The 18,155-nt window shown below is 35.7% G+C and overlaps 1 protein-coding gene across 6 annotated transcripts in view; it reads left to right on the top strand.

The window, feature by feature from the left end:
• KLHL5 (kelch like family member 5) overlaps positions 1–18,155 on the top strand; it is a 49,999-nt gene that overhangs the window by 10,924 nt on the left and 20,920 nt on the right. Inside the window, exons 1-4 of one of the 6 annotated variants that reach the window (XM_036381941.1) lie at positions 3,186–3,579; positions 8,978–9,160; positions 14,995–15,131; positions 15,903–16,099. In XM_036381941.1, the coding sequence (XP_036237834.1) occupies positions 3,203–3,579; positions 8,978–9,160; positions 14,995–15,131; positions 15,903–16,099 (894 nt within the window). In that variant the 5' untranslated portion in view covers positions 3,186–3,202. Of the gene's footprint in view, positions 1–3,185; positions 3,580–7,628; positions 7,871–8,974; positions 9,161–14,994; positions 15,132–15,902; positions 16,100–18,155 lie in introns of those variants that run through there. The other 5 variants (XM_036381945.2, XM_036381944.2, XM_054514606.1 and 2 more) reach the window with 5 other exon arrangements.

Genomic DNA, 18,155 nt, shown 5'->3' with positions numbered 1-18,155 from the left:
GTGACAGTGTACTTGTATTTGAAATGTTTTGATTCACCACAAAATAGAAACTGCAACAGTGCCTAAGGTCAGAAAAAATGGATATAAGCACTGTTGTTTTCTCAATAAATGCAAACTTTTGCTTAGTAGATGAAAAAATATTTCAGAATCCTTGCAAATCTGTGTATACTGTGCTTGACTAGGATGGATTGAGCAGGTTTCTCAGAAATGTGTTAGTGCTTTGGAAGGATGTATGATGGGAGGCCACAGAGGGTGGGCATTTGGATTTGTGAGCACCAGTCACCAGATGAGATGCCAACGATGAGGTCTGGGTGATCATAGTCAGTGGAAGTCCTAACAGTCCATTGTTCGAGATCTCCTCAAAAGTCTGATAACTTCTGGCTGGAGATCTGATAAAAGATATTACATTATTCATAGTAACAAAGATTGTCCAGAAAAGAGGCCCTCAATTATTTCTGAGGAATACTGTCAGTTTAAATTGAAGAATTAACTGTCACTTGTCTTCTCTTGTCATCTATAACACAAATATTCCTATGAAACAGAGAAATATTTTAGATATTTATGCTGTCCTTAGAACTGTAATTTTGAGAGTGTGTAGAGGAGCAAGAGTTTCTTTAATCTAGAAAAATGAAAGAGAATAGAAAACAGTTTTGTGGTTTGGTCTGTTAAAACTACAGCACATTTTGTTTTCTAATCTATGTTTGAGCCCATAGCTTCACAGCCAAAGAAAAGCAGTAATTGGGCTGTTTTTGCCAGTAAATCAATGAAAAGTGCTGAAAAAGCACTAGAATCACAAATCTGCCACTGTCTTATAGACTTGTACTGGGACAGCTTGAATTTTAAATGAGTCTGTTACACAAGAATGGGAATCCAGGTCACTCCTTATGTATAATGGATTTACCATACCAGCAGAAATAAAGGTATTTAAAGCTTACTTTTTATAGCTGGATGGGTAATTAAAATATTACTGGTTTGATGAATGTTAACAAATACACCAGTTGCTTGTCCTCTTTCTTCTCCCTCGATGAACTCCCAGCACCAATATAAAACAGAAGGAGAGGATAAATAAAAAGATGCCATTTTGTTTTTACTTCTTAAGCCTTACTCCAGTTTCACCCAACTTGCAGTTACACAAATGATGTTATTTGAACACTACAATTAAGTGTTTAATAATTAGCTATATGTGTACCAGATGAGTGGGGTCTGCATGTCATATCATTTTGGTTAAACAGCCATACAATTTTCATGCTAATATATTAAAACACTAATCTTTTCTTAAATACTTCCCTATATTTCTGTGTTTAAATTATATCCTGAGGAAAGATGGTAAGTGCTTTATACATTTACCTACTTAATAATCTTGTATCTGATGTATCTTCAGCTGTTTTCTGGATATGCTGCAAAGGTCTCAGTATTTGGCTTCTGGTAGGCCAGGATTCCAGCAAGGTGCACACTCTGAAATGCATCTCTGTGGAAACAGCTGGAATGCAGTTCCTGTAGAAATGAGCTTTTGCTAGCCTTTGTGAGAAGCACTTAGATCAATAACTGTGCTCTGGGCAATGACTGGTGAGCTTTCCAGGTTAAAACTAGCACTTACAGCATTGTGTTTCCTTAGAAAATAGCATGATATTCTCCTGGCAATGAATTTTAAACAGTCTTTGGGTTTTGGGTGGTAAAATTTGGCACTGCTTAAGTTTTCATGTGGACTCTGCATATAGCCTGTTTTAAATAATACTGCAGGTATCCTAATTACAAGATGCCACATTTTGGAGTTCATCATGTTTGTCTGAGAGAGGGTGGCTTTCACTTTTGATGAAAACTGTCAGGGCAATAAAGAAGCACTTGTATGTTTGTTGCATATATATCCTGGAGAGTTGAACAGACTAAATGAGTTGTAAAATTTGAAAACATAGATCTCTGTATCAAGGCCTGATAAAATCCATTGCCTCTTTTTTGTTCTAAAATTGTTATTACAATTTGCGTGTGACTGAAATTAATCTCAGCATTTTATACCTAACTAGCTTCATGTGTCAGAGAGGAAATAGGCTGGTTTTCATGGGAACTGTAAATTGGTCATTGTGCATTTTGTGAATAAATGTACATAATATCAGAGAATATCAGGGTAGTAATAGGCTTTCTAGGTCATTCATAGGAATGGCTATTCCTCATTTGAGTAAAAACTTTTGCTGGACATTTTAAGATGTTCTGTAAATTACCAGTCCTAGAGGGAGTTCTATCTCAAGAGTATGCATCTCTCTTTTTCACCGTTCCATCACAGTACTCCTAATGTGATGTGGAACAGTATATGGTTAGAAAGAAGCATTTTGAGCAGTCATCTTACGTTGTTTATTTTGCAGGGGTTTGTCTGGTATCTTGCAGTGATTGGTTTTTTTCTTGCTTTCTGTTTTAGTGATGTATAAGTGAATGGAAACCATTAGCTCATTTCACATAGAAATTTTTGGTTACTGCAGACCTAGATTTGAATCAAAGCACATCAAGATGAAAGGCTTTATAGCCTCCACTCCTAGTCCCTTGAGCCTTCCGAGGCTGTTCTTGTCCTTTTTAAGTTCATTCATGTCCTGTAATGGGAAAAAGAATTATTTACAGTTCAGTTTCTCCCCAGCATAATCAGCTGTCTTTGAGTTGGCTTTGATTCTTCTCTGTAAATTTATTTTTTAGCAGCGTAGAAGGAATTTAATTTGATCTTTGCACTTTTTCCCCTCTGTAGTAGCAAGAGTTAACAGAATAAGAAACAGATTGTAAGATGCAGTGTAGAAATTACAGTTTGCTGTCATTTGTGGTTTAAGAAAAGGGGGTGGTATTGAATGGGCTTGAAAGGGCTTTAATGAATATTGTTTAGTGTTTTTGAAACCTAATGGTCAGAGGCAGCAACAGAAACAGCCTCAGAGCTTTTAGGGTGAAGTGATTAGCATTTTTCCTGATGGAGGTGATTGTTTCACCTCCTCTTTCATGTCAGCGTTTTTCACTGTCTGTTGCCTTTTGTTTATATTCAAATGACATACCGTTAAAGAAGCCTTTTTTTGTGTGATTGCAATGCTTTTTCCCCTCCTTCTGTAGAAAATCTGCTTGCCATAGACAGGCAGAGCATGTGTTTCTCTTGTCTTGGTTGGGTGCACAAATCTTCTTTTATGTGCGCTGCTTCTTACCCTGTTGCCTAGACGATCGCTGGCTTTCACTAAGAATGTCTGGTTCTCGTAAAGAGTTTGACGTGAAGCAGATTTTGAAAATCAGATGGAGGTGGTTTGGTCATCAGGCATCAGCCCCGAACTCTGCAATTGAAAACCATCAGGGAGACTTCTGGAATAGAGGACAAAATGTAACAACTGCTAGCAGGAAGTTTTTAGACTCGGGTAACTTACCTTTAACATCAGTTGGTTACAGAAGGTCCAGCCAACAGGATTTCCAGAATTCACCTCTTTGGCCAATGCCATCCACCTCAGAAATCCCTGCATTTGAATTCTCAGCAGAAGACTGTGGAGGTGCATGTTGGCTTGGCAGACAAGAAACAGATGATAGAGCAAGTGAAGAAGAAAATGAATCGGACAGCAGCTCGTGCAGGTTAATTATTACTTTCCTATTGTGAGAAATGTGTTTTCATTTCATGATTGTAGTTAGTATGCATATGTAGGCTAGCCTTTGTTCTGAACTTAAATGCTTCAGAAACCTAGCAGCTACTGTGCATCAGAAACAGAATATTAATTATAATCAGGTTCTGTGTGTTTACTAGGACCTTTTTAAGGCAGTCAGTGAGGATAAACAAAGTGCAAACATGAATGCACTCGTGTTTTAAACAGTGTACTAGTACATGCTGCTATGAACAAGGTACTGCCCATTACATGGTAACGTTACAGAGTGCTTTCTACATTATTTTGAAGTGATACTGATTGTTTAGTTATGTCAGTTAGGAGAAGATTATGAAAATGTAAACTTCTTCTGATTCTGACCTCATGCTTCCATGTGTATCTATAGAAGACAGAGAATGAGCTGTAAAAAATACTTAGACTATAAATCAAAGAAAAAAATTACATCAATTGAAAGTCAATCAATTTGTGCTTTAAAGTGGTTCCAGTAACCCATTTGGTTGAATTAAACTGTGCATCTGGCAGAAAAAGAAAAAATGTTTCTATCGCATCTGTAAAGATGTTTTGGTGTTCTTTTCTTACACATCGTTACTAAAGATGAAACTGTAAAACTTGTTCTTGAATTAAAGATGTTTGCCAGTTATTGTAAATTAGGGAAGTTAATAACCTTTATTGTGAAATATTGGTTAAATTATTTTATTTCATTTACTGTATAAGTCAGTCAGTCTTCACTAAAAGTATTTTTCCTGTTTTGTAGCTCAAGTAGTTCATAATTGCTTACCATTTCAGAAAATGTTATGTTTGCTTTGTTGCTTTTAAGACAGCTTTACACTGATGTGGCATTTCAGAAAGTGTGGCTACTTAAAAGGGTACACTGTTTAATAAAGGCTATTAAGGACGGATCAATTTGCTTATAGCAGTTGAGTGTTTTTCATTCCTTAGGAGAAGAATCAATTTAGTGGAAAGGCAAAGTAGTCCATAATATAAACACGAACTGTTTATTGTATATATGACCTTTAAAGATTCAAGGAAAGGAAGGAGAGTAAAATTGCTTAGACGTGAACATAGTGTATTTGCTTTTATCACCCCATGTCAAAATACTAGAATCACTGGGAAAGGAAATCCTACATACTGCTGCATCATAACAGCAGTCCCACTGTGCTGCAACAACTATGTAGCTGTAAGAACACACCTCTGAAGAGATCCCATTTTAAATGGCATTCAGATGTAAATTTTTAAATAGCTATGTTATTGGATATGATACAGGTATAACATCATTTTCCATTTCAGCAACATATATTTCTGATGGGAAATTTTTACATGCAGCATTATCCCAGTTAGGATATTCTCTTCATAGCAAGGCAATCACTTTAGGAAAATAAACATGTAATTTTAAAAGATAAATGTGTAGATTGAAAATAGTACAATATTTGGTCTTGATTGTAAGAGAATAATGTGCATATGGTAAAACTAATTTGTTACTTTGTTGAATTGGAGAACTGCAAATACATATTTAGGAGATTTTAAGAAGTCTTGGTTTGGGTTTTTTTTCTGTTGCAGAAAATTTTCTCTAGTTATATACTAGAGAAAATGCACAAAGGATTTGAACTTAGTAAATTGGAAATATATTTTAAATTATGTGCTTAATTATGTATAGCATCTGGAGGTTTTTGTATTTCTGTTACTGTCTTCTAATTCATGCTAATGTTTACTTACATGCTTTAAATAATTTAGATAAATTTTGAGTTCTGTGTTAGTACAATTTATTATGCAACTAATGGCAGTGTAGGAGCTTGCTTTGCATTGTTATCCGTATCTCTGTCTTATGGAGAGACTGCACTTATGCCATGTTTTGTTCACTTCATTTGTTAAAAATGTATAAGCTCTTGGACAGACTACACAATTCTGCCTAACACCTGGAGTTTCTCTGATATTAAGGACTTAATTAAATGTTTCTTCTTTGCAGTCTAAAATACGGCTTCTTATATGTTGTCTCAAGGGAAAAAGCCCCATACCAACACTTTTGTCTATGTAGTTTACAAAGAGCTTTTTTTTCCCATATGAAAACATTGTTGCCTCCTTTACAAGTAAATCATGTGCATGAAAAAGTCTTTTTAAAGAACCTTCTGTAGAAGCTATAGTTACCTTTTCTCTGTGCTCCTCTGTAACTTACTGCCCAGTTAGAAGCCCTAATAACATGAAGTAACAGAAGCAGCTCTACTGCTTTGTTTGTATCAGTCCTTCCTCTTTGCCTTGTCATATAGCACAAGGAGAAAAGCATTGAGATAAGGTCTTTGTCACTGACATCATTTAGATCATTATGTGATTCATTTAGAGGAGAGCTGCTGTCCGATTAATTTGGTGTTATATAGAGTTCAATTCCAAGTTTAGTACCAGATCTTTGACCAAGATTGTGTCTGAGATGCAAGCAGATCATTCAGATTCAAGAATCAGAGCTAGTCAGCTGTAATACTGTTCACGTTATACTCCTGTGTGTCATTTGTAACCAGCATTAGCTCGAATGGTTGTTTACTGGGACAGGGAGTTTTGAATTCTTCTGCAGATGTTTATCTCCTAGATTTCCTCTATTGCTGCTGTTTGTTAACTGTCCTGCATCCCTGAGGCAATGATCATCCTTTTGGATTCATACACTTTTAAGAATTTACCAACAGCTCTGCAGACTCTTGTACAGAAAGTGTAAGCCTATTAGCATTAGATTTGTTTTTCTTAACTTTTTTTGGTGGTGCCTTTGCAGCAATCTACAGACCTTGAAGGCATGGTGGAGATAAAGCTAAAAATACCTAGAGCGTACCTAGCGTGCAGAATGTTGTGTCTGCTTCATTTCATCCATGTGTGCACTAAAATACTGGAATTACTTTATTGTAGGTTAAAGTAGGGAAATGTATTAAAATAATTATATTTGAACATTAAATACAAGCAGGATTGCAGAATTCATCAGCTGTGTGCTGACCTTGAACAGTTTAGTAGAATGTCTGTAATTATTTAAAGACAAAGTCTGAATGTACCACGTGGTACCAGCTCTGCAGTATTGCTCTGTATGATCATTCTTGGAGTTAGTATGTTGTAACTTCCAATCTAAGTCTGCCTCTTCACCCTGAGTTTTCAAGCTACAGAATCCTTTGATATGTCTTTTTTTTCACCTCAGTCTCACTGATCTTTGAGGGTGTAAGTACTTTTGGAATTCTCCCAGGTTGTCATTGCTGTGGCAAATGGAACTGGAAAAATATTCATAAAACAGTTTGTGGAAGGAGGGGCATTTAAATTTTTCATATCCAGTTACAGGGTAACAGACACAAATAGCTTTTGAATCATTCTTTTTCCTTTTTTTTTTTTAATTTTTGCAAATACTGTAACTATTAGACTCTCTCTTTCATGTTCTCTTTGTGGACCACTGAACCTTAGTCTTTCTTTCTCCTGTTCCTTCATTATGGAAAATGGTTTGTAAGTTACTAGCTCGAGGGCAGGTATGGGATTGAGCATCTTTAGATGAGAGGGAGAACTAGGCTTGACTCCATTGTGTCCTGAATACATTTTATTGTGGAGAACAGACACCATTGCAATTATTTTTACTTATTGAATAAGAGTGATGACCGGAGTTCTGTGTGGAAAATGTGCAGTTTTGAAGCTGGCAATAGCTCCAGTGAAATTGTGATCCATCAAGCTTTTTCCTTTGTGGTTTCTTCCTTTCTATCTGCAAAACACTTTGTAAGGTTGTAATGTAAATAAAATTCTGAGAGCGTGTAATTTTTTAAATGTTATTAATGAAGTTACTTTGAGGAGTATGGGTTAATATATAGTTCAAACAAACCAGAAAAAAACACAACATATTAACCCAATTGAGAATGTGCTAAATTTTGATATGGAGATACAGAATAATTCCTTAAGTATTTGTGCGTTGACCAGCGACCTACCCATTCCACTTCTGGTTTTTGTTTTTCAGGGCTACTGGTTAAAGAGTTGCTTTCACTGAGTACTTCTTGCTCATTCCCTTGAGAATGCCACCCTGCTGGCCAATATAATGTTGTCCATGGTTACATGGTTACATCTTTGTATGAGCCCCCGATCCAGTTTCCAAAATGGCCACAAAGAATACTTGTTCCAGCCTGTAAGAGGACCGGTGGTGGAGCAGAACAAGTGACTCCTGGGCTGCAGGGAGCAGGGAAGAAGTTGAGGCATAAATAAATGGCTAACCACAGCTTCAGCGAGAATATTTAACATAAAGTCCCCCAAGGGAAATCAGTAGGCAGGTATCTAATTTCTGATCCATTATTAGATTTAGCTCTGAATTAAATACCAAACTGCTTGGCTTTTTTTAGCTATCTGGGTATGTGCAAAAAAAGCCCCCAAATCAAAACATATAAAACATAAAACCCAAGACCGAAACACAAAGTTCCCCTTTACAGAAAATCTTCTGTTGGAAATTCAGACTTTGGTTTTGAGGAGCTCTGTCTTGAAATGAGTACCCTACACCAAGGAGTGAGATAAGTGTTATGGTGGATTTAGCCCCAGGCATGCTGCTCAGTTCATGACATCTTTGTGGAAGCAGGGGTTGGGATGCAGATATTGTGAAATCACATCTTTCCAAATGTTATAGAAGATCCAGAGTATTTTATAAGTTGCCTGCATTGTTGAAAACTAAGCAGTGGTCAGTTAAAGAACTGTGAGGAGGAAAACATGCTTTCCACAGTGTACATCATTAGGATTCATTTCCTTTATCTCCTAGGGCCATGCATTCCTTTTACATTTTCTCTATTCCTGCTTTTTCCCAGTCTTCTCTGTTTGTGTATACAGATGGGAATCATTTTTCTCCCCATCTACCCTTGCTTTTCACTTCTGTTGACTTCTGATGTGCTAGATCTCATATCAGACACAAGGAGGGCAGTAGGAGTGGTGGTGTATCAATGTGTTTGTGGGGTTTTTTTCCCTGCATGCCCATAAGCTTTTACTAGCTGAGTTTTGTTCTGGCCACCTTAGGTTAAGTGTGAAACATAAGTGGCAGGGAGGGGTTTGGTTCCTTACTGCCATCCTTCCATTACTTTTTCACTTTGCAGGGCCTTGGTGGATGTTCTTCCTTAACCATCTGACAGCACTACAGATACAATTGCTGGGCTGTTCTCTGTGTCTCACTTAGTTGAAGAGTACAACATGAAATGATTATACATTTTCCACAAGGGTCTAGATTGTTTCGGAGGAAGAAAGAAAATACGAAAAAAATAAAATAGCAGGGAAACGAATATTAAAACAAATAATGCATATCAACTTTAAAATCACATGTGATTTTTATTTTACCCTTTGTAGATAAAATTTCACCTGAATATTGAATGAACTAAGATTTCTGTTATTGTCTTCAGCAGAACCTCCAACAGCAGTCACACCTTATCATCTTGTCAAACAATGGAGCCCTGTACCTCAGATGAATTTTTTCAGGCTCTCAACCATGCTGAACAAACTTTTAAAAAGATGGAGAATTATCTTAGACACAATCAGCTGTGTGATGTGGTGTTAGTTGCTGGTGATCGTAGAATTCCAGCTCACAGGTAAGTTTATTATAAATTGAAATAACTTCATAATTATTTACAAATGCACCATCAAAGTGTGTCCCATGTTTTGTTTAAAAAATGTCAGAACATCCTAAACCATTCAATTTAAACAGGTATATGTTTTTTAACATTTCTTTGGAAACGAAAAGTTATTTTTTCTATTGTATGCAATACAGAATAAAAAAGTTCAGGTTCTTTTTGTTTCGAAGTATACTTATGATATTTGCATAACAAACCCCCAGAAGTCCCAAATACACTCCCAGAATATTATAAGTTGTAGTGGTTTCTTTACCATAGAACAATGTAAATTTTTTTCTTAGATTTAATTTTGTTTAATTTTTTCTTTGTACTAGCAATTATGCTATTGGAGTCACAATTAACAATAAGGACAGTCTTCTGTTCACATAATCTTTTTTGCTCCTGTAGTAAGAAGAGTCCTTTGATAGGAGACTTCTGAACACTGGCAGTATTAGAGGTCTAAATTAGTTCAAACTTTATCCTCTCTGTCATCTGTGTATTCAACAGATCATGTGTATGCTGCTTAAAATTTAGGAAAATACCAAAGATTGCAAAACACAGGCGTGTGTAGCTGAAGCACATTATGGTATTTAATGCACAGAATTTGTAATTTTAATAGGAACCTAGGTATAAGTAAGCTATGGTTTCCTAAGTTGAGGTCTACAACAGAAATAGCAACCTAAAGCATTCTTGTTTTCCATTGCTGATTCCTACTCCCACAGTGAAACTGCAGCTCAGTGCTGTAATGGTAATAAAAAGATGGGAAGATGTTGCTGGTTTGGAGTTGGTGCTTTCCTTAAAAAGCCAGATTTCTGCTTTTATTCGGATATTATCCACACTGTTGTGCTGACTCAGCTGCGGGAATGACAGCATGGGGATGGAAACTGACTTGAGAATCAGAGAGGCTTTTAAACCATAGCCTGCTGTTGCTCTTGGAGACTTCATTTTATGAAGTGTTCAAATTAGTTACTAAAGTGTGTTGTCCCTGTGAAAAGAATGAGTCAGATGAAAACAAGGAATAGACACACCCCTAGTGGGCACATGCCTTAGTAATTTAGGGTGAAAAAACTTTGGAGTTTTGGAGCAGTGTAAACAGGAAAAAATAGTGATTATAATAAGGAAGTCATTTTGCTTCCTTATGGAGCCAAGGTAACCCCTTTGCAATATGTGTTTGGACTGTGGCTTATGTAATAGTTAAAAATGTGTAGAAAGGGTGCAGAGGACAGCCATGAATATCTTTTAAGGACTGGAAGGTTCTATTTGCAATGAAATAAATGGATAGAGAACACACTAAAAAGTCCTTTAATGCGGTTCACACTTGTTTCTTATTTCCTCAGAGAACTGGCTTCACTTCTCCAGTTTGTGCTACTGTATCTATTTCTGTAGTTATTATTATGAGGCATATGCTACTACTGCTCTGGACTTCTCTTCTGAGGAGAAACATCTTGCTGTAGTTAGTATATTCTGTGTTAAATATGTATGAAAGTTAAAGCCAAAGAAGCACACTTTGTGCTTGTAGCAGGAAGTGGGAGGCTTATGATTCTCTCTTGTTCACTTTATAATGTTGGAGCAACTTACAACGAAGCTTTGCCTTTTGCATAATAAGTTCTTTCTCTAACTGTTTTGTTTTCACAGAGAAACATAGGAATAACTGCAGTCTTAATCTCAGTAAATCCAAAGTATCTCACTGAAAACTGATTTTTTTTTCATAGTGGGAAGGATAAATATGGAAATCTTAAATTTAATTTAAATTTTACAGAAATTCAATAAGATGACTGCCTTTATGTATTTGTAGTAGCCAATGTTATAAGAAAAAACCTTCTGTAGTATTTTTTGCTGCCTCTATACAAGTTCTGACTTTTTTAGTATTGACCGCAGGGTGGATCAGTCAGTGCATTTCAGAAAACCAGTGATTATTTTGTCTTGAAACTTAATAAGCAACAGAATATGTATTAAATACATCTTAGTTTAATGGCTTGGCATTCTAAGATGAGTAAGAAAACAGAAACTTCATTTACAATGGACAACTTTGTTTTCCTTTATTTTTCCATAAGAAAGATAAGAGTTTTTCATAGTATGTGATCACATAGAGCTGGTAAGAAAGAACATTCTTCATTATTAATATTAATCACACAGAGAGGAGTATTCAGATTTTCAGTTTTGAACTTGGTATTTTTAATAATTCCTGCATTTTTAAATTATCAATTTCTACTTTTTATTGAGTGTTCTGAGGTCCATTATGTATGTTTTTAGGGAAAAGAGACATGAGTTTGGTGTCTGCCTTGGTAATAATCACAGGTAATGCATTACTGAAATTCTGAGAGGTTTTGTATCTCTGAAGAATCCAGGCTATGAGTCTACTACAAATAAAAGCATCGCATATAGTCGTGATTTTTCTGAATATTCTCTATTGTTCCAAAAGTGTTTATCTTCTTTTTCTGTGCTGAAATTATAGCTAAAATCTTATTTACAAGGTCAAAAAGCAAGTATGAAAAGAGGACCATTCTCCAGTAGGAAGAAATGTATTATATTCTCACCCCTTCAGCTTGCAGTTCCATAAAGAAATTTTGGATACTTTGATTTAATTTATTTAATTAAGTTTTTCATCGTTTTTCATGTTTATTTTGTGTCCACTGCAATTTCAGATGTCTGCCGTTTATTATGTTTATATTTATTAATTTCAGCTAACTGTTATATCCACAATAAAAGCTTGTTTTGTTTATTAATAACCCACTGATTAGAACATTCATGTAAGAAAAGGGAAATGTGTGTAAATTGCTGCCCAGAGGGCATTTAAAGCCTGTCACATCCTTTAATCAGCAGTGTGGGCAGAGCTATTGTGTGTCTTTCTGTTGACACTGAAAGATGGAAATAGAAAAGAGATGGGACTTAAGAAAATAAGGCAAATGGAACCTTGTGTACTCTAGGGTTTAGGAAGCTTGTTTGAAAGAGCCTGAACTCTTCAGTATCACCTTACAGCTTCAGTGAATGCTGACAGTGAGTTTCCAAGGACAGTTTTCAGCTGTTACACAGCCACAAACAAGGAGCTGCCTAGGAAGAGTCCCTTTTATCTTTCAGATCTTAAGCAGCGCTCTGTCAGCTGAGACGGGTTTGGAGATACTAAACCTGTAAATTGCCAGGTTTGGTAGCTGTCATCATTTTACATAGTAATTGCTTTGGTGACCTAGAAAACTATCAAGATGGTGCAGTTTGTGGCAGTTCCAACAAGTACAGGTTTTAAAGTGTGCCACATGTTTTACTGGCTCTCAGTGGAAAATTCTTCAAAACATATTAAGCCGTCATGGTAGATCGTTCTAATTTGGATTTTGGATTTTGTCAGTATTTAGTGACAAATGAATATCAAATCACATGTGTATAGCATTAATTGATTTTTATTGACTAGTGGGAAAAAGAAAAGGCCAGTTGGCTGAAAGTCTGCCTTTGTTTTCTTCTATCCTAGCTCAGTGTCACCTTGATGCATTGTCACTGTATATTTTAATCCCATTTCTTTGAAAAAACTTTTTTTTCTAAATTAGTTGAATTAAGAGTAAAGTGTACATACCTCTTCTAAGGCTTTTCATTGTGAAATCATTGCAAAACTGCTCTCAGGATAATTTGTGTTTTTTCAAATTACCTGTATTAAACTACTTCTGGGCTTCACATCCTCTGTCAGCATGTGCAAGTCACCCTCTGGAAAGCACTTACCACTGTGAGGCATGTATACCTCCTCATGGATCTGAACACGTTTGCAAAAATAGTAAATGGATTTCATTTGTGTTAATTTCCTTTGGATGACTCTTGAGTCTGGAAATTACAGGGAGAAATTTGCTGATATCAAACCTCTGATAGAAGGCATTGGGACCCTCGTGTTATTTTTTGGCGTTTCTTCAGCAGTTGTTTCTAAAATGTGTACAGTCCAGGGTTCTGAATAATAGTGCAGCTACCTAGTCCAGTTGCACTGCTGGGGGAAGAAAGAAAAGAAAAAAGCAACCCCCAAACTGTGATATGACTAAGTATTAAATTCCATTTCCCGTTGCAGAAGACCTGTCTTTTTCAAGCTCTGTTCTGTGTAGAAGTTCCAAGTGAGAACAGTCAGATGTGAATATGTTAAGTTGGTTGTTTTGCCTTTTTAAATTCTGGATTGGACCTGCAGAGATAATTGGGTTATTCAAACCACTTTCCTTTCCAGTGAGAACCCCTATTTTGTACATAGAAATCTGGTCTTGTCATCTCATTCTAGCATCAAAAGCAGTTGCAGAAATTCTCCCTTGATACTTTCATGAATGTACTCTCTAATTTACTCCACTTCTATAGATTTCTGAGAGGCAGTATTTTCATTTAAATGCAGATTTCATTAAACATGAGGTTAAAATGCCTAGAAGTGATGCCCGAGCCATAGCTTGGCAGAAAGTTCTGACTTTTTTAGCTAGTCAGCTACAGAATAATTCTCATATTTCATTAACAGAATTTAATTTTTCTTTAAAAGAACAGAACTTTGGGGTTTTTTTGACAAAACTTCAATCATACAAGGTGTTAAAATAAAATTAATCTTTTCCCCATGCAATTGTAACTCTACTTTGTTTCCTCAGCAGCTAGAAAAAAAAAATTACCTTTTCTTTTCTGTAAGCCTGCAAGCCTGACCAAATGGTCAATGATCAGAAAGTTCACAAGAAAAATATATTGTGAGATTAATTAATCGAAATTTTATTACTTTGCAGTTAATTAACTAAGAGACTGCTCCTTGTATTTCATTACTTTGTATATGTACCTGTAAATTCTCCCCTAAGCACTGGTGCTCACCTTTTCATTTAGTTTTGCTCTATTTTGTGGTTCCTGACCTCTGCCATTTTAACACACCAGTATAATGATTCAGCACAGCATAAACTGCCTGAAGTATTAGATTAATTGAATGTATGCATAGGGACTGTTTAATGCATTTGCAGTAGGCTGGGTTCTTGGGCTTGCTCTTTGTATAGATCCATACATATAACACATGTATTTATATTGAAATCTCTGTGGGCAAGGCAACAGTGAACTGCTACAGCACAAAAATTGATCTAAGCCACAAGGCCATTCCTGGAAGTCTCTTATTCCTCCTGAATAGTTATGGTTGGTTTCATATTCCTGCCTCATATAATTTTCTCTTTTATCCCAGTCTCTGAACACATGGAAATTCTTTCACATTTTTCAGAGTGACATTATTATTTGTAAAGAGTGATTTACTCTCAATAATCCAAAGAAATGTCCGTTGTGCACTAACATTTACTTACATAGTAAAATAGTCAGGATTATCAAGAAAGGCTAAATAGATACTCAAAAAAGAGATTACTCTGTATCATCTCCATGTTTACTGTGACAAGTTTTGTTATCAGTACTAGTAATTGAATGTATATGTGTGCAGCAAGAGTAAAAGCATTTTAAAGCACTTTGAAAAGGACTGGTAAGTCATTCTTTCACATTTAAAAATGTATCTAACATAATCTAAATGAAAATCAATTCAGTTTTATTTTAATAATATATATTCCAATTTGTGTGAATTTGGGGGTGTTTATGTCTGTGTTGGCTATTAAAAGTCATTGCTTTGAAAGGGTAATTAGTTTAGATCAGTAGCAAATGTAGGTTTAGTATCAATACTTCATTTCTATAGAGAGAAACTAGAGCATGGAGCACTTTGTCAATTTTTAAATGTTTTTCTCACCGCAGTGTTTCTTCAAAGGGCAAAGTAATGAATCATAAATTAACAAACATCAGGTTGACTAAGATTTTTTTCTTTTCTTCTGTTTCTCTCCTTCTGTGCTGCATGTTGTACTCAGATTGGTTCTCTCCTCTGTTTCGGACTACTTTGCAGCAATGTTCACTAATGATGTAAGGGAAGCAAGACAGGAAGAAATCAAGATGGAAGGTGTGGAGCCAAAGGCATTGTGGGCTCTGGTTCAATATGCATATACAGGTAATTGAAGTGAAAATGGGAATTTCATCTAATGAATTGTCCTCATGTGAGCATTGTATTCCATTACTAGATTTCAAATGCTCTTTACAAATTATTCACATTATTTAAATTCTTATAAATAAATAAAAATAAATCATAGAATATCCTGAGTTGGAAGCAACCTACAAGGATTCTCAAAGTCTAACTCCTGACCCTGCTCAGAGCACCCCAACAATCACACCATGTGTCCCAGAGTGTTTTCCAAATGCTTCTCGAGCTCTGTCAGGCTTGGTGCTGTCACCGCTTCCTGGGGAGCCTGTTCCAGTGCCCAGCCACCCTCTGGGGGAAAAACCTTTTCCTAATGGAGAAGGAACCTTTTCCTAACCCCCTTCAGGCCATTCCCTCTGGTCCTGTCACCAGTCAGCAGAGAGAAGAGATCAGTGCCTTCCCCTCCCCTTCCCTGGTGAGAAAGCTGTAGACAGCAATTAGGTCTCATTGCTGTTACCTAAGACAACCTGATAGGTTAAAGTTTCTCTGGTAATACTACATTGAATTAGTTAACAAATTATGTGAATCTATTAAATGTATCATGACTGAAGAAAGGATTCCCTTTCTTTACATCATTATAGATACTAATTTTGAAAACTATTAGTTATCTAATGCTGAGGGTGATGTTTACTAAGGCTTCTATTCTGTCATATAATCTGTAAATAATTCTATTGCCTTGGGGTTTTAAGGCATTTGTAAGATTATAAGAGCAAACTAATGTGATTTTCTTTTTGATGTTACTAGGTCGCCTTGAATTAAAAGAGGATAACATTGAGTGCCTGTTGTCTACAGCTTGCCTTCTTCAGCTCTCTCAGGTTGTAGAAGCATGCTGTAAATTCCTCATGAAGCAGCTTCACCCATCCAATTGCCTTGGAATCCGATCCTTTGCTGATGCCCAGGGTTGCACTGACTTGCACAAGGTGGCTCACAATTACACTATGGTATGTTGTTACATGAACTATCATCTGCTTTATTTAGTGAGGAAAATACAGAATGTTTTCCTAAATATAGTACTAATGTTTTTCCACCAGAAAACCTTCATAGTTTTCAAACAAGAATATGTTCCCATGATGAAAAATGACAAAATATCTGCAAAGTTGCTGGTTTAGCGTTGGAAGGAAACACACAAGCATAAATGCTCTGTAACAGAAATGGAATTGTGGGGTATGCATTTAATAACATATTTCAAAAGCCTGTTCTTCTTTCTGACGGTCAAAAACTACAGACTTCACAGTGGGGAAGCTGCCATCATCTATTCCAAAATTGCACATTACTAAATTGAAGTGTAGAGTTCCTTTTTTGTAATGAACTGGAGTAATCAGGTTCCAAGATATACTTGGGGTATGAATGTGAGCATTCAGCAATATAGATTCTGCATCGTCCTTAATAATTTAGCAACAGGATGTCAGGCATCAAAGAATTTAATCCTAGGCTAGGTAATATGTGACTAAATACAAACTTGTACAATTATATTTTTCAGTTAACTTATAGAAATTCAGACCTACCAGCTCAAGTAAACTTCATCTGTTTAACAGTCATACTTTTATTTTAATACAAAATGTTCTTTTTTTTCTTCTCACAAGTGTATTTTAGCAAAGTTATCAGAAGAAGGCAGGAGAACTATGTCTGAAGCAAGTCAGTTCATCTGCTCTTTGCAGTTTTGTGAGGCATTTTGCTCACTTGTTGATGAAATTTTGCCTAAATAAGCTCTTGGGATTTGAATGAGGGCACGTAGATGCTGCATAAGAGATGTGGGAATAAGGATAGTACTTAATTTGCTTGTGTGTCATGGCATTACCTTGCCATTAAGTTATTGGCTTAGATCCAAGAGTTGTAATTTATGTCTTGTAATTAGTATTAGAAATCCATGGCTCTTCCTCTTGCTGCCTTAGGTTTTGCTGGTTTGAAATAATTTTTTAAAAAAATTACTTATTGGTTTAAATTAATTTAGTTTACTATGTATAACAGTTTAAAATAGCTTTTTTTTTTTTTTCCATATACAAGACAATATTCCTGTGCAGTGAATGGATCTCTCAGATATTTAATATCATGGACACACAAATTTACTGAGACAGATCAATAAATAAGGTGCAGATTGTAACTTACATGTTTCTATTCTTGGTCTTCATTATTGCAAAAACAAAAATAAGGAGTCTGCTGTTAGGTAGAATGTGCAGTGAAACAGTAAAGTAAATGTGGCTTATGCCTTTGAGGAGTATTAGAATTTATGTTGAATGAGACCAGTGATAGAAAAAATATGTGAAAAGAGAAACTCCCTCCTCTGATCTACTTGTTCTTTTTCAGAATAAGTATGTATTTTGGTCTGGGCAATTGTCATGTCCATTTTAAGTGAACTGCCAAAATCAGAATAGTAAGAATTATTAGACTAATGCATCCTTAAAAGGGAATGTTGGCATTCCAGTCTTAGTATTCTGACTGGCAATTCATGACTTAGGGAAAATAGGGCTGTGAACTTTCTAAAAGCCATTCTTCTGCAGCATGTATCTTTTGTTCAGACCAGAGGAAAATATTTCTGTGCCTTTTGGCTGTTGTTTACTTCAGTGGCAAAATTGTTGCTTTTAAGGCTTTGATGTGAACGAAATTCAAATTAGGTGGATTTTAAAAAGCCATTTTCAAAACTAATTAGTTGTGCTAGATGAATTTTTCCCAAGGCCTCTTTTAATGTTGTTTAGGTCCAACAGAGACATTAAATTGAATTTTAGTAATAATGAGTAATAGAGAAAAAGCTTCTTTATTTTGAAATGAATGTTGCTATGGAAACTGCATAGAAATGTCTAGTCCAATTGAATCTTCAATTAAAATAAATCCCCAAGTAATTTCATTTGTTTAAAAGCTGTTTGAAAAAATAAAATGTTCAACACTAGTAAGTGCTAGGTGCTTGATGCTCTTTCCATTAAGAAGAATTAGAATGTAAGGGTTAAGTACACCTGTAGTAGCTGGCAAAATTCTCTTTCTTAAAAGGGAATTATTTTTATG

Source organism: Molothrus ater, chromosome 4, assembly GCF_012460135.2.
Source record: "Molothrus ater isolate BHLD 08-10-18 breed brown headed cowbird chromosome 4, BPBGC_Mater_1.1, whole genome shotgun sequence".
In the NCBI taxonomy this organism is placed as follows: domain Eukaryota; kingdom Metazoa; phylum Chordata; class Aves; order Passeriformes; family Icteridae; genus Molothrus; species Molothrus ater.
Note: the sequence above shows the minus strand (reverse complement) of the source record. Positions and strands in the feature narration are given on the sequence as shown.